The sequence below is a fragment of the Nannospalax galili genome, unplaced genomic scaffold (genome assembly GCF_000622305.1).
Source record: "Nannospalax galili isolate Female #2095 unplaced genomic scaffold, S.galili_v1.0 scaffold218, whole genome shotgun sequence".
In the NCBI taxonomy this organism is placed as follows: Eukaryota; Metazoa; Chordata; class Mammalia; order Rodentia; family Spalacidae; genus Nannospalax; species Nannospalax galili.
In genome coordinates, this window is record NW_008343207.1 from 2941805 (window position 1) to 2967861 (window position 26057).

The following is a 26057-nucleotide window of genomic DNA, read 5'->3' on the forward strand; positions in this document are numbered from 1 at the left end:
GCATGATGGTAATATGCCTATAATACCAGCATTTGGGAAAGACAGATGGGAAGATCAGAGTTTGAAAACAATCTGGACTATGTGAAATCCTGTCTTAGTGTCCCCTCACACCCCCCAAAGTAGCTCCCAGAGATATTTTTTATTTTATGTGTATGCATGTATTGCCTGCATGTTGGTAAGTGCACCCATGTTATACAGTGCCTGCAGAGGACAGAAGAGGCTGTTGGATCCCCTGGAACTGGAGTTACTGACAGTTGTTAGCTGCCATGAGGGTACTGGGATTCAAACCTGGGTCTTCTGCAAGAACAATCAGTGTTCTTAACCGCTGAGCCATCTTTCCAGTCCCAAGGCATATTTTATAAATAAAAAAAGATATGAAAGGTTATGTGCGCCTTTAATCCCAGCACTTGGGAGGCAGAGGCAGGCTGATCTGTGTGAGTTCAAGGCCAGCTTGGTCTACATAGTGAGTTCCAGTACAGCTGGGGCTACAGGCAGACCCTGTCTCAAAAAGACCACAAAAAAAAAAAAAAAAAAAGCAAACTTAGGGGCCAGTGGGATAAAGGCACTTAGCACCAGCATGATAACCTGAGTTGATCCCCAAGACGCACATGGTAGAAACAGAACAAACTCCTGCAAGTTGTCCTTATTTACAAAATAAGTAAAGAAAAGAGCAAACTAGTGAAAACAGACCCAAAACAGGCACCAGAAAAAAACTTAAACACAAGATCAATAAAAGGCAAAATCTTCTGCCTTGAAAGGACTAAAAGCTGGGGCTGGAGATATGGCTCAGTGATTAAGAGCATTGGTTGCTCTTGCAGAGGACCCTGGTTCAGTTCCTAGCACCCACATGGTGGCCAACAACTATCTGTAACTCCAGTTTCACGGGATTTGACTCTTCTGAACTTCGAGGACATTGCATGCATGACATGGTGCACTTACACACATGCAGGCAATACATTCTACATATAAAAATATTTTTAAAAGACTATAAAGTAGATGAAAATGGTAAATACAACTTTTCAGGGAGAGAACAGAAATGTAACATCAGATTTGTGTGAGATACCCTTTTTTCCTTGCAAAATAGTCATACTAGGGGCTGGATAGCTCAGCAGTTAAGAGTACTGACTACTCTTGCAGAGAACCTGAGTTTGATTCCCAGCAGCTAACAACTATCTTCAACTCCAGTTCTAGAGGATCTGACACCTTCTGACCTCTGCAGGCATTGAACAACATGGGTGCAATTACAAACATCTACGCAGCACACTCATACATATTAAAAATAATCCTAGCACTCGAGAGGCAGAGGCAGGCAGATCTCTTGAGAGTTTGAGGCTAGCCTGGACTATATAGCAAGTTCTAGGTCAGCTGGGGCTACAGGGAGACCCTGTCTCAATAAGACCAAAAAATATTTAAAAAATAAGCCAGGCATGGTGGCACATGCCTTTAATCCCAGCACTCAGGAGGCAAAGGCAGGCAGATCTCTGAGTTCAAAGCCAGCCTGGTCTACATAGTGAGTTCCAGGCCAGCTGGGGCTACAGGGAGACCCTGTCATCTCAAAAAGCTGAAAAAATAATCATCACTATTGTTAAACATCAGACTAATAATTTTTGCTTTCTTACCAATAAAAGGAACATCACAAAATGAAATGTTTTTTTTCTTTTGAGATGGTCTCCCTGTAGCCCCAACTGGCCTGGAACTCACTATATTGACCAGGCTGACTTAAAACTTAGATCTGCCTGCCTTTGACTCTGCCTCCATCTTCTGAGTGCTGGGATTAAAGGTGTGGCACCACCACACCCACCTGAGGTACTCCTTGCAGTCATTCCAGGGACACAGTGTTGCCATTACTGCCAGCAGTTTTTTGGGGAAAGGAGCTTGCAATTTTATTACTTTCGTTTTTAGATAGGATCTATCTATATATATATATACCCCTGGTTGGCCTGGAACTCCCAGATATCCGGCAGCCTCATCTCACACTTTATACTCTGAGCAATTTCCTCAACGTAGAATTTAAATCTCCCAGCACCCAAGTTTAAAAAAAAAACAAAACAGCAGCAGTGCACACCTACAATCCTAGGGGGCATACATAGGAGGTGTGGATCCTCTTTTTCTTCTGAGGGCTTGCCCAGCCTGCCAGCCCAGCCTAATCATCAAGCTCCAAGTTCAGCTAGAGACCCTTTTAAAAAATATTTTTTTAATCCTACATTATAGAAAGTGTTACCATTGTGCGTAGAGTGATGAAAAACCTTTGTAATCATATGAAATCAGCATAGCACAGATGCCAAGCTGAACCCAGAAGCAGCATCAAAATAGTTCCCTATGACTTCTAAATAGAGGTGAAGATTAGATGTAACAGTTTACCCTTAAACATGATAGCAGACCACAGAAAAACTCAACCTGAAATCACTTACAGTATGATTAAGGGGAGAAAGCCATCCATATATACCCAAAATGTGTTAAAAGTATAGCACCCGGAGCTGGAGAGATGGCTCAGCGGTTAAGAGCACTGACTGCTCTTGCAGGGAACCCAGGTTTGATTCCCAGCACCCACATGGCGGCTACAAACTGTCCTTAATTCCACTTCCAGGGGAATCTGAAGCCCTCTTCTCACCTCCATGGCATTGTACAACAGAGGTGCACTTACATGCAGGTAATACACTCATACACATAAAAATTAAAAACAGGGTGGTGGTACATTTAAGGCTGATGCAGGAAGATCGAGAATTCAAGGCCAGCCTAGGCTGCATAGGAAGGCCTGTTTTTTTAAAAGCTCATAGGTAAGAGAGAAGACGGGTCAGGGAAAGTAACCTGAGGGGGCCTATAACAGCAGCAGCCTCAGACTATCATGTGTACAGGTCTTCTCTGCCCTAACTATGTTGCTCAGTGCAGTTGTTCCATGTTTTTGACAGGAGCAGATCAGGCCTCTATAACTGCCAGGAATCACATCCAGTTGGTGAAATCTCAGATACAGGAGGTACGCCAGCTCTCCCAGAAAGCAGAAACCAAACTGGCTGAAACACAGACACAAGAGCTGCACCAGAAAACACAGGAGGCTGGGGATGAGAGGGCAGACCAGGAACAGGAGGCCTACCTGCGTGAAGATTGAGGGCCTGAGCCCACTGCTCTGTCTGCCGACTCAGTGGGGGAACAGGTGGACGGCATCCACCTAGTGTCTCAACTCTGCAGGCGCAGGAAGTCGTGTCTGTGAGTCAGGCCAGAAGCCTTTTGTGCTGTGAGTGCCTGACCACTTCCTCTCAGATCTTAACCTTTACTGGTTCTTAGTCCTTGGGCGTCGTACCCTATTTAACATTGTACCCCCTCAGCACAGCTCCTCTTTTTACCTCACACCCACCCTGGCCAGCGAAGGGGGGGGGCTTTTTCTGTCACATCTTAAGTTCAATAGCTGTTTAGCTTTAGTTTTTAATCTTATTCAGACTTTTAAGTATGATTTAGTATTTGCTCCCTCCACAAGAAAAGAGGGAGTCTGTCTTTTTAAAGTGTTTGCAATACCTTTTCTCCCTGTGAACACAGCTCATGCCAAGGAAAGGAGTCAAGTTATTTAGGGATAAATGTAGTATCCACCTGGTGCTCCCCAAGAGAACTGACTCTAACACATGCTTCTTGTTTCAGTCCTTTCCTTTGAGTTTCTTTACTGTATCCAAAGGAAGAGAGGTTTGATGTTGGCATTTTTTAAAAAAGTTAAATTCTGAGGCTCTCATGTAGCATCTTTCCTTCACTGCCTAGGTGGTCAGAGCCATAAGGGACCCTGTGGTTTCCCCCATAGATTTCCGGCAGCAGATGCTCCCATTCAGCACATGTTGGACAAGTTTGCCAGGTTTCAGCATTTTCAATCAGAGTGAACAAAGTGGAAGATATTATAAAAATAAAGAGCATTTCCTGCAGACCAGCAAGGATGGATTTTTCAATGGTCTCAGTTTCTCCTGGTAACAGGAAATCAACACTCATTCCACTTTAGGGCTATTACTCAACCCATCCCTCAGAACTAGGGCTTGGGAGCAGCTTCACACTTGAGCCCCATCATGTGTCATCAGTGCCCACATGGTCCACATCTCCAGAGGGCTGAAGTGGTGCACCAGCAGGAGCCCTCTGTACAGACAAGGGTCCCAAGGGTTCAGGAGCTGTTAGATTCCAAATGTCTTGAAGCCAGCATGGTGAGTGGGGCTCACCCCCAGCTTCCTCAGGCACATTCCCACAAAGACATCAATGGGGATGAGTTCTGTCTCCTCCATGGTGGTGTGAAGATGCCTCATTGTGGCCTGGGACATAACATAGCCTCCACCTCCAGCATAAGGTGGATAGTGGCAGGCCCTGTACATAGAGAATGGGATGAAGTATTTGACTTTGGTATTCCTGTTGGGCAGGGCCTGGTGGATAACATCTCCTAAAAGGTCCTGGGCTGAGTTCCAGCTGTCCAAGAACTCCAGCATGTTGAGGACATGGACAAAGACATCTTCATCTCCCCTCCCTTTAGTATGAAGTGGGCCTGTGTGCAGGCAGCTGCCACCCAGCGCTGCAGGTGCAGCACCTTTAGAGTCAAGTCCCACTGTAGGATGTCATCAAACTGCCAACTCTCATAGGCCAGCAGCTGGGATGGGGGTACAAGTCCTGCTACTCCAAGGAGGAACACCAGTTTCGGCTCCCAGCCTGGCCCCACAATGCTGCAAATGGCTATACACTGCTCAACATGACCAGGCTGTAACTTGAAGGCCAGGAGCAGGAAAGTGTCCTTGGCACACCAGGAAGGCTGCAAGGTGGAGAAGTTTTGGCAGTGGTGATAGGTTAAGAAGAGGTGATGACAGCTGGGCAGGGACCAGGGAGGTATTAGCAAATGTGTGGTTGGGTGAACACTGGCTGTGCTGGGGCCTTGGTAGAGCTGGGAAGTGCTGGGGAGCCTTGGAGCTCTCTGTTGGTGTACGCTCCTTCAGAAAGAGCGGGCAACTGAGCAGCAGCCAGCCCAGCCTGTGCAACATGGTTGAGGCCCTGTGGGGAGAGAGCACCTAAGCTAGGCTCACCCCAGTCTCTATTTCAGGAGCAGCACAAATTACCTGCAACCCCTCAGCTAAATCCTCTTGAACTTCTGTGGGGGTGGGGGGATTTGTTTTTCAAGATGGTCTCATTTTGTAGCCCAGGCTGGCCTTGAACTGGTGGCAAGTCTCCTGCCTCAGTCTTCAAGTGCTGTACAGGCATAAGCTACCATGCTGGTTGGGACTTATTTTTACTTCTCTGTGTGTCCTCTGGCAGTTTCCAGAGCCCATCCCCTGAGGACAGACAGGAACACCTGCCCTGCCAGCCCTCACCACTCCTTCGTTGTAACTGTCTTAAAGCTGAGACACAATGAACAGTCTCAAGGAGTGAAATTGGCCAGACTTAGTCTGGCTTTGTACTACATTCATTCTAAACATCAAATCTGACATGCAGAGTTCTTCAAATCTAAAACCAATGCACAAAAGCTGGAGTTAGCTTGGTCTCAGGCAGGCTCTGTATTGAGTTTCCTGATGCCAGAGCCCTATCACCAACGCCTGGCTCTGGCAGAACAGCTTTACTCTCCCCGACTCTAGTCAATCAAGCTGCGGAGGGCCTCCCCTGTTGTGCGGTACTGGTGTAGCTGGATCTGGACCTCCACGGTCAGGGGCTCCAGCTGGTACACGCTTTCCAAAGCAGGAGCCACCGACTTACACTTATCTGAGAAAATAAAAATAGGAGCCCCTGAGTCTCGAGAGAGACATGGACTGCTGTGCTCCTTCCACATCTCCAAACTCAAACCTAGTCCTCCATCCCAGGGGAGCTTGGCTTCAGAATGAGATTCAGTCTTGAGGGGTTTTTTTGTTCGTTTGTGTTTTTTGTTTGTTTGTTTTTTGGGTTTTTTTTTGGTCTTTTTGAGACAGGGTTTCCCAGTAGCCCCAGCTGGCCTGGAACTCACTATGTAGACCAGGCTGGCCTCGAACTCAGAGATCCACCTGCCTCTGCCTCCTGAGTGCTGGGATTAATGGTGTATCATGCTCAGCTCAACCTTGAGGTTTTAACCATAATAGAGAGGACATTAAATTGCTAACTAGATTGTTTAATAAGCCTCCACTGTTTGAGTTACAAGATAAATTAGCTGGGTTTTGCTGTCAAACCTGACGACCTGAGTTGGATACCCTGTCTCTGACATGCACATGCACAAAATAAGTGTAACAAAGAAAAGAGAAAAATTAAAAGACACTGAGAATGAAGCTCAATTTGTAGAGAACTTGCCTAGTATGCATGAGGACTTGGGTTCATCCCCAGCACTACATCAAAACGAGCAATCCCACCCTTGGGGAGTGAAGGTAGGAAGATAAGTTTAAGGGAGCTGCAAGACTTCCAGCTTGCCTGCCCTTTTGTTTTTCTCTTAAACTGTAATAAAATTATCCTTAAACTTCAGAGAGAGGGAGACTCACTTTAGCCCAAGCTTCTTCCTTCTTTTTTTTTTTTTTAAACAGGGTCTCTCTATGCAGTTCAGGCTTGCCTGAAAATGAACTGGTCATCCTGCTGGGATTATAGGCATGGCCAGCCTAACCATGTCTCTGACCGTTTTAGGGAGTTTCCTTTTGGTCTTGAGACAAAGTCTGTAGCCCCAACTGTAGTATGTAGGCCAAGCTGGCCTTGGAACTCAGAGAGATCTGCCTGCTCTGCCTCCGAGTACTGGGATCAAAGGCATGTGCCACCACACCCAATCATGATTGATAATTTAAAAAAAATTTTTATTGAGTTTTTGTGCATTTCATATAATAGATCTTAATCAAAAGAGATTGTGAATTTTACCCTAAGTGCTAGTGTGTCTGTGACTTTCTTTTCTTGATCAAAATTGTTCCAGGGTGCTGTGCTCACCGCTTTTTCCTTCTCAATATAAACTGTTTTCCTAACTTGAACACCACTTATAGCTGATCATCAGTTTGTTGATGGTCTAGATGTGGCTACTACACTGGGTGCTGGGAACTGAGTGACTTTAATGCAAGCATAGCTTTGGTCTTCCCATATTTAGCATTTAGTAGGCAGGAATTAAACAGTCATAGAGACCAACATTTATAGCATGGTGAAAGGCGCCGTGGAGGACAACAGGAGTGTAGAGAAGTTAGCAACTGCTAAGCCGTTAGTCTCTCCATTTCCCACTCCCAGCCCCAGTGACAATGAATCCATTTTAATCTCTATAGACTTGCCTGTTTGGAGATTTCAGCAAATGGAATTGTATAACTCATAACCTTTGTGTCTGGCTTCTTTGACTGAGCATCATATTTTCTACATTTGTCCACAGTGGCCTCCACCAGTGCTTCATTCCATTTTATGGTTGACTAACATTCCACTGTATGGATAAACCACATCTTTCCCTCATTCATCAGTGGATAAACATTTGGGTGGTTTCCTCTTTGAGGCTATAATAAATAACTCTGCTGTGATCTTGTCTTACACTTCTGCAAAAACCTCACAGCTAATTTCTGGTCTCCAAACTCTACATCTAAATAATGTTTTTTTTGGTCTTTTTGAGACCAAACAGGGTCTCCCTGTAGGCCCCAGCTGGCCTGGAACTCACAGAGATCCACCTGCCTCTGCCTGGGATTAAATCCGTGTGTGCCACCATGCCTGGCTCCATCTAAATAATTTTTAAAACTCAAATCTACAGCCGGGTGTGGTGGCACATGCCTTTAATCCCAGCACTTGGGCGGCAGAGGCAGGCGGATTTGAGACCCTGCCTTAAAAGACAAAAGAAAAAAGAAAAAAAAAAAAAACCTCAAATTTACACACAGGAAGCAGAGATAGAAGGATCATGAATTCCAGGCCAGCCTGATTCATACTGGAAGACAAAGAAAGAAGGGAAGGAAAGAAAGGAGGGAGGGAGAAAAGGAAGGGAGGAAAGGAAAGGAGAGGGGGAAGGAAGGAAAGAAGGAAGGAGGGAGGGAGAGAGGGAAAGAGGGAAGGCAGAAAGCTCAAATCTAAAACGTACATAGTTCAGAAACTCAAGATGCTTGCAGAAGTCCAAGCTCCTTGTCTGTTAAATTAGGACTGGAGCCTAGACTCTGCATACCCCGGTTCTGAGACCCTAACCTCCACCCCAAAGCCTTACCCACCACTTTATGCCCCCTAGAGGGCAGCTGTACTTTGGGGGCTCTGGGGAAGGTGCTGAGATTCTGTGCTGTCTGAAGGTCCTGGTTTTTGGTCTTCACAGTCCTGGGGCTCCCTACTACCCCCTCAGCAGGGTCTCAGTCACCCAGTGCTCTCAGGGACCACTAGTAGTCTTACCTTTTTTGATAGCTTTCTTTGTCTTCTTTGAATCCTGAGAGAAAGAACCACAAAGTCAGGTACTTAGTGGGGCAGCTGCCGACCCTCAGGCTGACTCTGAGGGACACCCACCCTTCCCTGGGCCTTGGACTGAGCCAGAAGGGCTGGGGGACTGAAGAAGAGGGCAGCTGACCTGGGCCACACCTGAGGTGTGACCACGAGGTGCCCAGCAGCCCTGCCATACAAGACCAATCCATAGTTGCTGCCACTCTCACCCCCACCCCATCCCTGCCCTGCCCACTGAGCTCTCTATGAAGGAGCCAAGGTGGAGACAGGAATGGTCAGGGCCCCATAGTACCCTGGTGTGTATCAACTTGTCGGTTTCCAGGGTATGGACCACCTCAAAGTTTCAAACAGTGGACACTACAGGTTCCCCTGCCAGCAAGGGTTCCAGGTATACCAGGCCACTGCCCAGCACGTGCAGCTCAGGGGGCTCCAGACGAAGCTCCTTGGGTAGCTCCTTCTTCTTGAGCCCCTTTTATGGGCCCAGAGAGTGGCAGTGAGAGACTGGGGCCACACTCCCATCCCTGCCATGCCCATGCACAGTCCACTATGTTGGTACCTGGGGGGGTTCCTCCACTTCCCCTTTCTTCTCTTTCTTGTCTTTGTCCCCCTTTCCTTTCTTGGCAGGCTGTGGAATCTCTACAGGAGGTGGCACCACAGGCCAGCCCAGGATTTAGAAGACAAGCCCCAGCCCCAAGTCTGCAGAAGCCACTGCTGCTGGGGCCACCTCCCCCTTGGGCTCTCTGGAATGACCCTGAGAGGTAGCTAAGGAGGGAGGGGGCATGTTGACAGCATGATGGAAGCCTGCACAATGGGAGGGAGGGGACACAGCATCCCAGCCAGTGGGGGGCCAGGGCCCTGTGCTTTGCCCACCTTCTCCTCCACAATGGTCACAGTGGTCCCCGCCTTCAGGAAGGCCTTGACAGGCACCAGGTCCTTGAGGGTATGCTTCATTTTATAGCTGCAGGGAATGATGTCTGCCCAGGGCTTCGGGACTGTGCTGAACAGGACTGTCCTTGGGTGAGGCGCACATGGGGCCATCACCAGAGGCTGTGGCTGGGGGCCTGGGACAGGGTTGCAAGGGGACTCCCAGGAAGACTGCAAGCACACACAGACACTGTAAAGGTGAGGAAAGAACCGACCTCACAGTTGTTCTCTGGCCTTCATGCATGTGCACACATGTGATAATAAATTAAAATTTAACATTTTAAAATTTATTTTTAGTTTATGTATATGGGTGTTTTGTCTGCATCTGTGTAAGTATACCACCTGCATGCAATGCTCACAGAGGCCAGAAGAGGGGCCTAGATTCCATCCCCAGGACTGCAAACAAAACAAGATGGATGGTTGTTAGCCACCATGTAGGTGCTAGGAATTGAACCGGAGTCTTCTGCAAGAGCTGAAAGTGCTCTTAACTTCTGAGCCATCTCTCTAGTCCAGTAAATTAAGTTTTAAAGAGAATGGTAACAATACAGTAAAAACAGAAGCACATCCACTAATAATTTTTAAAGGGTTTGAAATGACTCAAAATATGTTCTTTGACCACAAGGAAATTAACATTATTCAACAACAGGAGTAATTTAGAAAGTTCAAGAGTATATGGAGATTAAAAAATACACTCCTACATATTTAATAGGTCAAAGAAGAAATTAATCAGAAAACAATATTATGAAGAGGTTCATTCTCCTTGACTGGATCTGTACATTCAAATCAATCTCAATCAGAATCAAGGCAGGCTATTTTAGAAACTGACTGGCTGGTTCAAAAACATATGTGAAACACAGAACCCAGGTGATCTGGGGCTAGAGAGATGGTTCAGCATTAAGAGTATTACTCTTCCAGAAGGACTGAAGTTTGGTTCCCAGCACCCATGTTGGGCAGCTCATAGCTGCCTGTAACTCCAGCTCCAGGGGATCTGAAGACTGACCTCCATCAGCACCTGCACTCAAATGTACATACCCCCACACAAACACACACACACACACACACACACACACACGCAATTAAAAATAAGTTTTTAGCCGGGTGTGGTGGTGCACGCCTTTAATCCCAGCACTTGTGAGGTAGAGGCAGGTAGATCTCTGTGAGTTCAAGGCCAGCCTGGTCTACATAGTGAGTTCCAGGACAGCTAGGGCTACAGGAAGACCCTGTCTCAAAAAAGACCAAAAAAAAAAAATTTTTTTTAAAAACAAACCCAGGAAAACCATCAATCAAACCCAAGTTGGGGGCCAGTCTACAAAGTACCCAGCACAACTTTCCACAGGTGTCAACGTCGTGAATGACAAGGAAAAACCTAGAAACAGCCAGATTCCTAGAGGCGAAGGAAACATGATGGCTAAATGCAATTTGACATCCTGCACTAGATCTGAGAACAGAAAAGTGACTTCCTTGGACAAGCTGAAGAATTCCATTGAGATTCTTTTTGAAGGGTTTGTGTACTAGAACCAAGGGCCTCAGTTAAGGTTTTAAACTAACTCCTTGAGGGGCTAGAGAGATGGCTCAGTAGTTAAGAACTCATACTGCTCTTGCAGAGGACCCGAGTCCATTTCCCAGTACTTACATTAATAGCTCACAGCCATATATAAGTTCAGCTCCAGGGGTATCTGGTGCCTTCTTCTGGCCTCCAAGGGTAACTGCACTCACATGTGCACACCCACACACAGACAAATACACATAATTAAAAACAAAAAATCTTAAACACCTTGGGGTGCAGTTCAGTGGTAGAGAGAGATTTGCAGGCATCAGGCCTTAGTTCCAACCCCAGCACCAAAACAAATAAACCAAATAATTCTTGCAGCCCATGTTAAAAGAAACTAACATCCCAAGCCCCAACAGGGCATTACAGCAAAGCCTATGAGGGGTTAAAGCTCCATGAACTTGGACTCAGTCACATTAGAACCTTTAACTATCCAAATTATTCCCTGAACGCATAAAAACCAGTAGCAGGAATTTGTAATCAACCAATAACTCAAACAATCCACAGAAAGCTCAGTGTGTGTGTGTGTGTGTGTGTGTGTGTGTGTGTGTGTGTGTGTGTGTGTGTGACAACTGTGTTACCTTCCACCTTGGTTTTTTAAAAATTTATTTTTATTTTTTGTGTGTGAGTGTATTGCCTGCATGTATTAAGTGCACTCACATTGTGCAATGCCCATGGAGGTCAGAAGAGGGCATCAGATCCCCTGGAACTGGAGTTTACAGACAGTTGTTAGCCATCATGTGGGTGTTGGGAACCAAACCTGGGTACTCAAAAAGAGCAGCCAGTACCCTTAACCACTGAGCCATCTCTCTCCAGCCCCACCTTGTTTTAAGACAGGATCCCTTTGTTGTTCAGCACTGAGTATGCCTGTCCCACAAGTTCCCAGGGATTCTGTCTCTGCTTCCCATCTTGCTGTAGGAACACTGGGATTGCAGGCATGCACTGCCATACCCAGCTTTACATGGGTTCTGGGCATTCAAACTTGGGTCCTCACACTTGCAGGGCAAACACTTTATCCATTGGACTATTTCCCCAGCCCAAGCTCAGTGTTTGGAGGTCATTAAAAATTGTTCACAGAGCTCTAATACTATGAGAGGGCTGACTCAGAATTCTTTTTTGTGTGTGTGTGTATGAGTGTATTGCCTTCATGTATGTAAGTGCACCTATGTCGTGCAATGCCCATGGAGGCCAAAAAAAGAGTGTCAGATACCCTGAACTGGAATTATGGATGGTTGTTAACCACCATGTGGGTGCTGGGAACTGAACCCAGGTCCTCTGCAAGGGCAGCCAGTGGTCTTAACCACTGAGCCCTTTCCAGCCCCTGACTCTGAATTCTTATAAAATCCTCTATTATCAAAACAGAAATAAATGAAATGGAATGTATGAAGTGCACAAGACCCTTATAAGGAGTGGACAAATTGGTTTACTAGGCAAGAAAATCCTGGTAAGCTGGGCCTGGTGGTACAGGCCTGGAATCCTAGCTATTCAGGAGGCTGAGGCAGGAGGATCACAAGTTCAAGGGACTGGGAAGCTGAAAGGGTTCTAATCCCAGTGGCTGGAATATAAGATGACAGGTGTCCTGTTGACTGGGGAGAGTCAACCTTTCAGGGAACTTTGCCTCCCATCCCCAGGCACCTGGGGCTCAGTTGCAGTGGAGGGTTAGGTCTCCAGTAAAGAAAGGTCCCACCCTAATCCCAAGTCCACCTGTAGTTCACACCTATGGGGCCAGCTAATGAAAGAGCATGGCCTTGGTTACTTCTGGGTGGCTTAGGCATCAGGACACATAAGGGAAGCAGCAAGTATGACCTGGCCTTGCAGCAACCCTGCGGACCCCAGAACCTGCTCCCAGCCATCTCCTGCCCTTACCCTGGGGATGGGCAGAGCCGGGGATCTATACGTGGCTGCAGCTTTGATAGCTCTTCTGAAGAGGTGGTGCACTGTGGCAGTGGGGCAGAGTGGATGGAGATAGTTGACTGTGACTCTTCCAGATAGGTTATGCCAGTCTCTAGGGACTCATTGGCCATCTTGTCCATCTCAGCTATAAACGCAGACACCTTCCTGGAGACATCCCCAGAAAACGCCTGCTGATACCCCCGGTGGCCCTTCTGGCGGCCCTCCTAGTTGGCCTCCTGGTCGGCCTCCTGGCCCTCCTCCTGGCTGGGCTCCCCTTGAACCTCTTCACTTAACAGTTCTGGGCTGGAGGAGGGCTTGACAATCTGCCAGCAAAGACAGAGCACACTTAGCTGCTGTCCCCAGAAAGATCCCTCCTGGTGTCTGCTGACACAGGCAAGGGTCTGGATACATTTACTTCATTGTGGTGCTGGAGAAGGAACTCAGAGCTTCATTCATGGTAGGCAAGTGCTGTACCTCTGAGCCATACCACAGCACTACATGAACTTAAACCATTACCAGACACACAAACTTAAGAGACATGAGGTAGAAACGTGTTTCTTCTGAGAATGAAGACAACACATTTCTCCTAGCTGCGTAGTTTCTTTGGGTTTACTTGAGATGCAGACAGACATCCTGGAGACATCATGAAAATTGTAGGGTGGGACCAGAGACAACTGGTCTGAGTATAAAATTCTGGGCCACTCCCTTGTTAGGCTCAGATGTCACAAGGACACAAGGTGAGCACATCTGAGACTCACCTTGAGTGAGCAAGAGGGATGATGGGTTGAAGCCAGGTCCCTCCATGGAGGAGGGGTGTCAATCTGTGCTAAAGATTCTCCTTGGCCCCAAGAAGCTGTTCTACGTGCACAGGAAAGCCCACAGGTCTGCGGAGAGCCCACCTTGCTCCCAGGGTCAGCGGGGACGCACCTCGGCCAGCACACTGTCTGGATGCACCTCAGCCAGCATATTGGCAAGTGTGTTTCCTTCACCATCCTCATCTTCCACAAAGTCATAGGTTACATAATAACTGTAGGTGATGAAAGGGCCTTCGGGGCCTGGCTCCGGATCTAAGACAGAGCTGTCCACAATTCCCTTAACATTTCCAATGGTCACCACAAACTGTGCCTCATGTGCCAACAGGTCTTCAAGGAGTAACAAAAGAACTGAAGGACTGGGGGCTGGAAATTGACAGACGGCTGACAAAGTAGGGAAGATGTAGGTCACCAGACCCTGCCCTCCTTTCTGGGGTTAGAGCCCCAGCTCTGCCAAGATCAATGGGAGTGACTGTGGCTATGTCATCACAAGCTCTGAAGCTGTATTTTCCTGATTTTCCAAATGGGCGTGTGAGAGGGCTTCACAGAGCGAGTTCTGAGAGGGTGAGCAATGGGGAACATTCTATGCCGGAGCCCATGGCTGCTTCTACCAGTATCATAGGGCTCTGACCTTGGAAAGGCTCTGATGCACCTTACATCATGAACCACAAGGGGGTGATCTCAAGCCACCATGGAAGTGAGGACCAGAAAGAACAGAGGTGGCCCCAAGTCCAACCACAGGGGTCCAACGTGTGGAGAGGACCCTAACATAGATAGCTCACTGTACCTGACTAGGATTCAAAGCCAAATGGGAAGCTGCTAGGTAGATGGCAGGACGAACTCAGTAGGATAGGGGTGGGCAAGGCAGGCGGTGGAGCGGCTGCACCTACCACCTTGTATGCCTAGCCCTCAGAACTGGTGCTTCTCGTTGGGAGACACAGTGATGTCGTCAAGTACACAGAGCCGAGCCAGGCTGTCCACAGTGAAGCCTCGGTAGTACGGCACCAGTGCCAGTGGGTTTCCCTGCAGCACAAGCAGCCTCAGGTGCTTCAGGGTGCTGAGACCAGCCATCATGCTCTGTAGGTCTGTCAAGTCATTGAAGCCCAAGTCCAGGGAGATAAGGTTGGGGCTGGAAGGTGGGCCAGGATACCTGGATTAGGAAGCTTGGTGAACAGGGGACAGAGCACTTTCGGCCATACATTTTGTTCTGTCCTAGACCCTGATTAATCCTGGAGCCTCCTTCCCACTCTCCAGAACATGACTCGTCCTATGAGACAGCTTCTCACAGCCTTCTCTCACCTCACTCCCATCCGTACCTCCTCTGTCAAATATCAGCCTACTGTTATACCTCTAGAAGGTTATTTACAAATCCCCACTGATGGACTGGAAGCCACTGCAGGAGGGTGGGTGCAGGAGTGGAGAGAGAAGTGGGTGAGTGCAGGGAATGGTAGGAGAGTCCATCAAACGGTGGCATCCAGAGGCATCAACCTGGAAGTCCCTATTCAAAGCCATACATGGCTACAGAGCTGGTTGGCTCATTTTCTGGGGAGTACCAGCAAAGGAGGCAGCCAAGAATTGTGGCACACACCTTTAATTCCAGCACTCAGGAGGCAGATGCAGGCAGTTCTCTGTGAGTTTGAGGCCAGCCTGGTCTACATAGTGAGTTTTAGGTCAGTCAGGGCTACATAGTGAGACCCTGTCTTAAAAAAAAAAAAGCAAAGGAAGTGCTTCCCAATCCGGGCTGACAGGCAAAGCGGAAACCCAGGCCTCTGGTGAAGATCCACACAGGAGCAGGCAGGGGGTTTACTGCCTGCCACAAGCTACAGAGCAACACCAGGGAACCACCCTAACTCTTTTCCCATAGGCTGAACTCAGCTCTTTGCCTGCCCCCATCCTCTCACAGCCTGTCCTGGCCAGTCACTGGACAGCAAGGAAAATATTGCAAGTAGGTCAAGCACAGCCTTGATCCAGTGTCGGCCCTTCTCAGGAGAACTGGGGAGACCTGATTCATAAGAAGTGTTCTCCCTTTAATTCCCAAACAGTGCAAGACAAAGGTTTCACATACAATGGCTATGAAATCCAGAGCTGTCATTAAGCCCAAGGTTGTAGTAAGTATGCTTTCCAAATTAAAAGCCAGGTATTTGGTATTTATTAATGGCGCATGAGCCTAAACTGGATGTCCTGGGAAGTCCAAGTGCCTGGCTCCTGTCTGTGTTATGTTTGCTGATGGCCATGGATGATGGAAGGGAGGACTCCCAAGTCAGACTAAAGCTGAACAGATTGGGTAAGAGTGGAGAAGGGGGAGGAAGAAAGAGGCACAGTTGGAGAGGGCCATCCCCCACACCTTCCCCCTTCAAAGGGGAATGATTGGACCCTCAAAAGAGCACCCTTGGACCCTGAAGAGGGTGTTGAGGTTGACTTTGGACCTTTCCCAGGCTATGAAGAAAGAAGCAAGCCAGATGTGGTGGTGCACACTTGCAATTCTAGTATTTGGGGTGGAAGTAGGGGAATCAGGAGTTCTAAGGTGATTTCAGCTACATATGTCAAGTTTGAGGCCAGCCTGGTCTACACAGTGAGTTCCTGGCCAGCTAGGGCTACAGGGAGACCCTGTTTCAAAAAATACAAAAAAATACATTAAAAAGAAAAAGAAGAGGGGCTGGAGAGATGGCTCAGTGGTTAAGAACACTGGTTGTTCTTGCAGAAGACCCGAGTTCGAATCCCAGAACCCACATGGCAGCTAACAACTGTCCATAACTCCAGTCCCAGGGATTCCAATAGCCTCTTCTGACCTCCGCAGGTATTGCATGACATGGATGCACTTACCTACATGCAGGCAATACATGCGTACACATAAAATAAAAATAATAAAATCTTTAAAAAAAGAAAGAGAAAGGAGAGGGAAGAAGCACTAGACAATCACAGCCCTGGAAACCACCAGGTGTTAAAGTGCTGGGCTTCTCACAGCCCTGCTCCAGCTCCCTGTTATGGCCTTTAGAAGTGGCCTTTGACCCTTCTTAGTTTTCAGATCCAGGATCCCAAGTTTTCCACTACTCACCCACAAAGGAGACAAAGTCAGACATCAGCATCTGGAGGGAACTGTCCTATACAGCCTCTGAGGAATGTTCAGCAACAATGGAGCACCCCAAGATTTGTCTCTAGGGAAGTGGTTCTCAGCCTGGGATGATTTTGCCCCTCAGGAAACCTTAAACTCTGGAGACATTGTTCCTTGTCATGAGGAAGGGTGGGGAGGAGTAAGGGGGCTACCAGCATCTAGCAGGTGGAGGCCAAGTTTGCTGCTAAAGGTCCCACAATGCACAGGATAGCCCTACAACAAAGAGTGATTGACTGAAATGTCAGAATCATGCTGAGAACCCCTGTCATGAAGGATGGATACTACTCACTCGCACCAGCCCCTGGCATCCTTGTCCTTGCCTGAGTGAGAATAAAATCCTAGTCTGGGGTTTAGCAGCCACGTGAAGGTTATTGACCAAGCAAACCCCAGTCCTCCAAACTTGAATTTCCCACACCTGTCTTTTTTTTTTTTTTTTTTTTTTTTTCTTCTTTCTCTCTCCCAGCTGTCCTGGAATTCTCTCTGTAGACCAAGCTGGCCTTGAACTCACAGAAATCCACCTGCCTCAGCCTCCTAAGTGCTGGGATTAAAGGTGTGCCACACCATGCCGGGTCCACACCTGTCATTTAATCCCTCTCCCTCCTTTCATCCAGGCTCCCAAGTTACCAGTGGTTGGAGGTGATATACAGGCTCTCCAAGGGGCCCAGGAGTTTATTGTGGCCTAGTCCCAAGTGCTGCAGGTTTAGGGGTGGGGATGTACACAGACATTCCATGCTGCTGATGAGGTTGCCATAGAGCTCCAGCACCTGAGAAGGGACAGGGTTGGTGGTGACTGGAGGGCTTCAGTGTATTCCGCTCTATGAGTATTCTGCTCCTGCCCTGGGAAACTCAGAAAGGGAGTTATGAGTTGCCTGTTACTGCCTTCCTATGCCAACTTGTTTTTAAAAACACAGAAAAAGGCTATGGATATAGTTGTGTACAGAGCTTCCTAGTATGCACAAGGCCCTGGGTTCCATCCCAAGCATTGCATAAAATCCAGCATGGTGGCACACTTCTGTAATTTGAGACATTTGCGAGGTGGAGGCAGGAGGATCAGGACTTAAGGTCAACCTTGGCCATATAGCAAATTTGAGGCCAGCTTGGACACATGAGACCCACATGACTTGCTGCATAACTCTGACAAACTGAGTTTGATTCCTGGGTCCTATGATGGAAGAAGAGAACGAACTCCTGAAAAGTTGTACTCTGACCTCCACGTGGACTCTATGGTACATGTGTACCCGTTTGCTCTTTTTCTCTCTTGCTCTCATACATACACACTCACACACACACACACACACACACACACACACACTTAAAATAAATTTTATGTAGGAAGAGTGTGCGTGGTGGCATGCACCTATATTCCTAGTACTTGGTAACCTGATAAAGAAGGATCTACAGTTCCAGATTAGTTTGGGCTACAGGGCAAGTTCCAGGTCAGCCTGGACTGTATAGCAACAGCTTGTCTCAAAAAAAAAAAAAAAAAAAAGGCCGGGCGTGGTGGCATACACCTTTAATCCCAGCACTCCAGAGGCAGAGGCAGGTGGATCTCTGTGAGTTCTAGGCCAGCCTAGACTCTGTCTCAAAAAAAATATTAAGTTAAAAAAGGCAGGATGAACATACTGCAGAAGGGGAAATTTCTTTGCCTTATATAAGGAAACATTACAGTTTGAGTGGGAAGTGGTAGGCAGTGGGTGGGAGGGCAGATGCATCTTCTCAACTCATAGGAGCACCATGGGCCAGGGACGGAGCACAGAATAAACCTCATTTAACAGCAGTCTCTCCTCACATGTACTTCTTGCCCAGGGTCTCAGAGCCTGCCACAGAGACTGGCCACCAAGCCAACTCTTCTTAGCATTCTTCCCTCAGGGCTATGTGATATGCTCAGCTAAGACTCATGATAAAGCCTGGCCTACCCTTTTCATCTCTTTTGTGTGCATATATGTATACTTTCAAGTGTGTGTGTTCATGTGTGTGCACACATGGGTATGTGCATGCATGTGGGGGCCAGAGGACAATTTTGGCTGTGGTTCCTCAGGAACTGTTCACCTTGTTTCTGAGACAGGGTCTTTCACTGACCTGGAACTCACCATGTAGGCTAGGCTACCCAGCCAGAATCCAAAGGATTAAGTGCACACTCTACCATACCTGTTTTTTTTTTTTTTTAACTTAAAAAAAAAAATTTTATGCCAGGCATGGTGGTGCACGCCTTTAATCCCAGCACTCCGGAGGCGGAGGCAGGCGGATCTCTGTGAGTTCAAGGCCAGCCTGGTCTACATAGTGAGCTCCAGGACAGCTGGGGCTACAGGGAGACCCTGCCTTAAAAAAAAAGACAAAAAATTTTTTATTTATTATTTTTATTTTATGTGTATGCATGTATTGCCTGCATGTGGGTAAGTGCATCCATGTCGTGCAATGCCAGAGGAGGTCAGAAGAGGCTGTCAGATCCCCTGGGACTGGAGTTACAGACGGTTGTTAGCTGCCATGTGGGTGCTGGGATTCGAACCCAGGTCTTCTGCAAGAACAACCAGTGATCTTAACTGCTGAGCCATCTCTCCAGCCCCACCTAGCTGTTTTGGTCTTTTTGAAGCAGGGTCTCCCTGTGACCCCAGCTGTCCTGGAACTCACTATGTAGACCAGGCTGGCCTTGAACTCACAGAGATCCACCTCCCTCTGCCTCCCAAGTGCTGGGACTACAGGTGTGCGCCACCACGCCCGGCCTACCTGGCTTTTTTAAAAAAAAACATTAAGTTCTAGAGATGTAACTTAGGTCTTCATGCTTGTGAGGCAAGCCCTTTACTGACTGAGCTATTTCTCTAGCACCGCATCTGTTTTTTAATAAGGTAAAATATATATCACATGAAGCTGGAGAGATAGCTCAGCAGTTAAGAGCATTTGCTGCTCTTGTAGAGGACCTCAGTTTGCTTCCCTCAATCACGTGTCAGTTAACAATCATTTGTGACTACCCATTCCAAGGGATCTGACTCCCTCTTCTGGCTGCCTCAAGCACCAGGCACATACATGATGCACATATATACACTCAGGCAAAACATTTATACATATAAAACAAAAATAGGTAAATCTTTAATATATATCACATAAATGTACCCTTTCTATTTAAGTACATAACTCAAGGACATTAATTACATTCATAATGCCAGCCACCATTATCACTGTTTCCAAAAGTTTTCATTACCTCAAACAGAAGCTCTGAAACTACTAACTCCTTATGGTCCTCTCCAGCCCCTGTGACCTCTACTGGCTTTTTGTGCCTATGGATTTTCCTCTTCTAGATATTTCATTAAGTGCAATTTTATATAAGATCTGTCTTCTTCTCTCTGGCTTCTTTCATCTAGCAGGATGTTTTCTAGGCAACTATCAGAATGCCCTTCCTTTTTATGGGTAATACTCCATTGCATGAACAGACCATATTTTGTTTATCTGTTCATCTGTCCCACTTTTTGAGTGTTATGAGTAGTGCTGCTGTGAACATCGATGAACAAGCACCTGCTTGAACCCTTCCTTCAGTTCTTGTGGGTATGTACCTAGGAAGGGAATTGCTAAATCCAAAGGAATTTCTATATATAACTTTTTTTTTCTTTTTGGTCTTTTTGAGACAGGGTCTTCCTGTGGCCCCAGATGGCCTGGAACTCACTATGTAGACCAGGCTGGCCTTGAATTCAGAGATCCACCTGCCTCTGCCTCCTGAGTGCTGGGATTAGAACCATCACTCCCAGCTCTATATATAACTTTTTGAGAGGACTGGAAAGATGGCTCAGTGGTTAAGAGCACTGGCTGCTCTTGCAGAGGACCCAGATTCAGCTCCCAGCACTCACATGATGGCTAACAACCATCCATAACTCCAGTTCCAGGGGATTAAACACCCTCTTCTGATCTCCGTGGAAGTTGCATGACATGCATGCATTTATATACATGCAAGCAATACACTCATTCACATAAAATAAAAATAACAAGTAAAATATTTTAAAAAATAAATAAAAGTTTTTGAGGAACATGGCCTATATTTTGAAAGCTTGGGCCTTTGCACATGGCTGCCTTAGCCAAAGCTGTGCAGGGCTGATTAGGAGCAGGGCCTCTGGGGGCACTGGCTCTAAGACCCCACATAGAACCTGTACCTTCAATGTTGGGGGTAGATTGGTGGCATCGATGTGCTCAATTTGATTGGCACTCAGGACCAACTCCTCAAGCTTTAGAAACTTCAGGAGATCTTTATCAACCAAGCTCACCTGGAAGGAAGGAAAAGGAAACTGAGGCTGTGAAGAGCGTGGAGCACTGGAGCAGACGCCACATGGGGGAGACAACAGCTATATCCCTTTTCTGTTGCTGTATAAGATATCATGACCAAAGCAACACATAAGAGTTTATTTGGGCTTAGAGTTACAGAGGAATAGATGCCCATAATGGTGGGAGTGTCTACCTGCAGGAGACTGAGAGATCACATCTCAAACACATACACAGGAAGCAGACAGAAGCAGGAAGTGGGTTGAGGCTATGAGCCCCCAAAGCTCACCCCTAGTGAAATATTTCCTCCCGTGAGGCTACACTTCCAAAAGGTTCCATAAACTCCCTCCAAATACCACCAATACCTGGGCCAAATGTTCAAATACATAAGTCTATGGGGAACATTTCTCACTCAAACCACAACAGCTCATCCATTCCAAGTTATCTCCCAGGCCCACCAACCTCCTGCCATTTTCCCCTGTAAGCATTTACCACACTGCATAAGTTTGTAAGGTTCAAGCCCTGCCCCTGCTGACAGCAAGTGTGTGATCTTCAGGCCAGTGTTTTATGTCCCTCCTATGTTGGATCATGGGATTCTTGAGAGAGTAAGAACCCCCTCTTCAGTCTACTACAGAGCTACAGTGAACCCTCGGGAACTACTGCTGTAGGGAGACTAGTTCTCTGAGTAACTCTATCACCCAGCAAGCTGCCATGTAGCTGTTCTAGATGCCAAAAGAAGCCATCCTTCTACGGTTAGGCAGTGTTTCTGGAGACCAGCAGAATTCCTGGAGCACACATTTGTACAGCCTTCTGTGGTTGGGTTTTGTCCACACTCTGTAGTCTGAGCATGTACTCTCCTCTACTACTTTAGCACAACGAAGTACTCAGAATTCAGGCTTGTATTGATTCCTCTGTGGACTCAGAGGCATATAAAACAGATCTTGGTAGATGGAAGGATGGGGGTGCAGGAGGTATGGATGGGGAGGGGAGCATTGGCATCTGCTGCTTCTGTAATAAACACATTTTACTCACAAAGGTAAACTTCAATGAATCAATCTTCGGGCTGTTGGCACCACCCTGTTTTTACATCTTCCCAGGGATATCATGTAACCATTGCCTTACTGGCCTTCCAGAATCACTCTGGGTCACACAGAGCAGGGCATTCCAGCAGTCTCAGCACCCTACCCATGAATTCCCAGTTTCCTGTGGCCTCAAGGGCATGGAGGGGGTGCTTCCTCCTCTCTTCCCTAGAGTGACCAGTTCTGCCAATTTGCCTAGGATGGAGGAGTGTCCCAGGACATGGGACTTTAGGAACCAACACTGTAAAAGTCTAAGGCCACCCTGCCCATCCCCCAGTACCATCATTTCCCAGTTCCTAAGAAGGAAGGAAAGGCTCAGGAAAGCTGACATTAGTTTTCCTGCAACTTTAATGTCATATAAGTGAGTTACACAAAGAAGGCTTAATAGCAGAATGCTGGCCAGCCCTCTCCAGGCCCTTTCCTCCCATTTTTAAACAAAGCAAAAAACTCTGGACCCTTTGAAAGGTCTTTATTAGGGACCAAGAGAGTCCACTGCAGGGTATGTAAGGAATTAGTCATAGAAGCCACAAGATGGACCTCATCCAAAGACAAAAGACGAAGATGCCTAACAGTGATGGGGAGCTGGCCCTCTTGCTGGCTAAGGTGAGTTCTAGAAAGCAAGGTGCCCTGTCATCAACCCTGTAGCCAGTACTTCCACATTCCGGTCTTGAACCCAGTGCTTACCCCCTTGTCCACCACCCTCAGGGACTGGAAATAGGAGTAGAAGAAGGTGTCTTTGATCATCAGTGGATTTTGGATGGCCAGTTCTCTCAGGAAACGGTTCTCAGCACTGGAGCCTTCCAGCATGGCCCAAGGAGAGTGGTTGCTGCGCACCAGGCCCAGCAGGGCCTCCACAGTTTCTTCCCCAGCACTCACTGTCTCTTCCTCTCTGGGGACCAGCTCCTTCCAGGTTCGCCATGTTTGAGGAAGAAATCGAGACTCATTCTGCAGAGGCAGAAACAAGGAATTTCTTATGTTTTTATTTTGTGCGTGTGCATGTGAGTGTGTGTAGGCATATGTTCACTAAGGCAGTGCATGTGGAGGTCAGAGGACAACTTGCAGTTTGTTCTCTCCTGACATAACATGGATCCCAGGGAGCAAATGCAGATCATCACGTTTTGGCAACAAGTGCCCTTATCCACTTTGCCATCTCTCTGGACCTGTTTGCTTGAGACAGGGTCTCATATAAATCAGGCTGGCTTTGAACTCCCTATGTAGCTGAAGATGACCTTGAACTCCTGATTCTCCTGCTTCTAGCTCCCAAGTGCTGGGATTACAAGCATGTACCATCACACCCTGTATAATTCAGTGCTAGGGCTTGAACTCAGGGTTTTGTGCATGCTAGACCAGCAGTCTACTAACTGAGCTACGTGCCTGGCACAATAAAATTATTTTGGGGCAGGCAGGGGTTTGAAATATCCCAGGCTGGCCTTGAACTCTCAGTTGTCCCGCCATAGCCTCCCAAATGCTGAGATTACAGGTGTGTGACTTCATACCTAAAACAGTTCAAAGACCAAGTTCCCGTCTTCAGTTGACTCTGGAGTTGGAAACTTGGAACATGCGAAATAAAAGAGATTTTATATTTTTGACAACACTTATACAGGAGATTCAACAGGAAATCTGGGGAATACTATTAATCCAGGGAAGGCTTTCTGACAGAGAGGTGGCAAGGCTAAAAGTAAACTGGACTACAGCTTTGGCAAGGTGAGTCTATTTCCAGAATTTACTGTTTCCTACCCTTCTTCCAAGCAATTACTGAAATACATCTCCTGAGATTTTATGGGTTTATTTTATTTTATTTTTTGTTGGTTTTTATGGGACACTTAAGGCAAACTGTCATTCAGCTATATTCCTCTTCCTAGATAGCTCTTTGAAGCCCTAAGGCTTAGCACAGTGTCTAGCACACAGTAGGTGCTCAACCAACATCTGCTGAATAAACAAATGAAGTGTTTCCCTGACTGGTGCCTGGTTTTCTACTAAGGGGGAAGGCCTGTTTTGCAGACACCTTAGGGCAGAGTGTAAGGCAATCTGAGGCTCAGCCACCAGCCAAGATGACCAGTCTGACTGGGACCTCTTGAGGCATCCTGAACACAGTTGGTACATCTCTGAATCTAAGCCTCACATTCAGGTTCCCCACTCAGTGCACCTGAGAGAAAATGGTCCCTCTTCGTTTGTGCTGAGCAGGACCAATTTACAGCTGGAATAATAGGAAAAGGGGCTTCACGCACACTCGGACCAGATTTCCCTTTTTTAATCTGTCAACTGTGCCCATGGCTGTTTATCCTTTTGCCTCCCCTCATCCAGGATGCAAGGCAGAGATTCTGCAGTACCCTAGCCTCAGGAGGGAAGGAGGGGCAGGGAGAAGACCCTCCCACAGTAGTCCTCAGGGAGAATGCCAGCCCTGTAGCCCCAGAACCCAGGAAGGCCATTCCCCCCACACACACTGGGCTCTCATGTGGCGCTATGGGGCAAACTGCCCCCCTCCCCTGAAGCCTGGCATCTGGAAACTGGTGTGCAGGGTTCTCTAGGCTAGCAAGAGGCTTACTGTGCTGGGTCAGCCCATTTTGGGTCGGTGCCCTCAAAGGCAGGTGGGAACTTGGTCTATGCCCCACTTCAGTGTCCTAGTCCCTAAGTCCATCCTCAGCCCCCAAATCAGCCGATTTAGAAATGACCCCATCCAAAGTCAGCTTCTGGGTCTGAGCACACCCCCAGCCACCAGCCGGTCCAGCCCACTTGGATCCCCTTCCTGGCCCCGGGTCCCGGCACCCGCACCCAGCTGCCCCTGCCGCACGGGAACTCGCGCACCGCTGCGCTCACGGTCCCGGGCACACCCTCGCACTGCGGGTCGCTGGCGCTGGAGTCTCCGGTCGCCATGCTGGGTGAACCGGGCCACACAGGGCCCGCTGCTAGGCAACCACCAGACTTGGTGCTGGGGCGCGATCTGGAGCTCTAAGCACAGGGGTGGCCACTTTCCCGGGTGAGCTAGTGGAGACCCCAGCTCAGCCCCTAACACTGGGCGCTGTCTTCTGACCTCGTTGGTAAAAACAGGATAGGCAAGAGTAGGCAGAGCCCTCCAGGCTACAGGTGGTGAGCGCCTTTCAGGATAATCTGATTCTTTCCCTTCTCCAGAAGAAAGTGGAAAGTGCTGACTATTGTGTCTATTTGGCAGATTTAGAAAGGAGAAATGAATCCAAGATCAGACATCTTAAGACCCCAATCAGCGGATCCCAGTGCGGCCCTCAGCCCAGTTTATTACACTGTCTGCGAACTGTTTTAGCAACAGACCCATTTTAGACTGAATCTTATCTTTCCATCCTCCAAAGCATTACTGAGCGGTAGGGGCTCCCCGATAGTGGTTTGTGAAATTAATGGAATGAGATCACTCCCTCTAACTGGGAAACACAACATCTTTGCTGAGATATAATTTGCATACCATGCAATTCACTCACCTGAAGGGTACAATTTTGTGATTTTTAGTAAATTCATAATGTGAGTATCTGTGTTCATAGTGCAACTCGATTTAATCTAATTTGTGACACTGTGATCTAATCAACATCTTCCCTCAAGCTACAAGGACCATACCCATGAAACAAACTCAGCTCTACATCTGCTCAGGCTATGCCAACCATTTCATGTGTAATGTTTTCAAGACTCAGCCATGCTTTTGTTAGCTTGGTTGGCTTTGGTTTTTGAGACAGGGTCTCATGGAGCCCAGACTGGCCTCAAACTCACTAGGTAGTCAAGGATGACCATGATATGATCCTCCTGCCTCCACTTCCTGAGTGCTGGGATGACAAGCATGTGCCACCACTCTCAGCTTCATCCATGTTAGCGCAGCATGATTTGAGGGAGGAGTCCTCAGCTCCCTAATATCAAAGGGTTGGCTGTCAGACACCATCACTGAGCCAAGGGACAGGTTGATGTCTTTGACAAAAATGTCATTTAAGTCCCTGAAAAGTAGTCTAGCTAACCACCATCATGACCCACAGGACAGGGGTAGAGTGCCCACAGCAAGCAGGTGGAGACTATACAGCCTGATTGCATGATGCCCAAGTGAGGTGGAGTGTTTTGTTGCTCTGTGTGTGTGTGTGTATGTGTGTGTGTGTGTGTGTGTGTGTGTG

The 26057-nt window shown here is 47.6% G+C and overlaps 3 protein-coding genes across 3 annotated transcripts in view; 1 reads left to right on the forward strand and 2 right to left on the reverse strand.

Moving 5' to 3' along the window:
* Window positions 1–3904, forward strand: part of Diablo (diablo IAP-binding mitochondrial protein) — a 12745-nt gene extending 8841 nt beyond the window's left edge. The window contains exon 6 of the mRNA XM_008839336.3: window positions 2910–3904. Coding sequence (XP_008837558.1) covers window positions 2910–3106 — 197 coding nt within the window. The 3' untranslated portion in view covers window positions 3107–3904. The remainder of the gene's footprint in view (window positions 1–2909) is intronic.
* B3gnt4 (UDP-GlcNAc:betaGal beta-1,3-N-acetylglucosaminyltransferase 4) lies at window positions 3700–5908 on the reverse strand. The gene is given in 4 exon segments (XM_008839334.3): window positions 3700–4036; window positions 4038–4481; window positions 4484–4831; window positions 4833–5908. Coding segments are annotated over 4 exon segments (984 nt in total). The 5' UTR covers window positions 4992–5908; the 3' UTR covers window positions 3700–4003.
* On the reverse strand, window positions 3700–24810 carry Lrrc43 (leucine rich repeat containing 43). Its single transcript, XM_029566573.1, is given in 12 exon segments — window positions 3700–5703; window positions 8281–8314; window positions 8618–8794; window positions 8900–8997; window positions 9198–9337; window positions 12665–12974; window positions 13615–13833; window positions 14394–14632; window positions 17240–17379; window positions 20752–20862; window positions 22621–22881; window positions 24709–24810. Coding segments are annotated over 12 exon segments (1959 nt in total). The 3' UTR covers window positions 3700–5575.
* Window positions 24811–26057: the final 1247 nt, after the last annotated feature.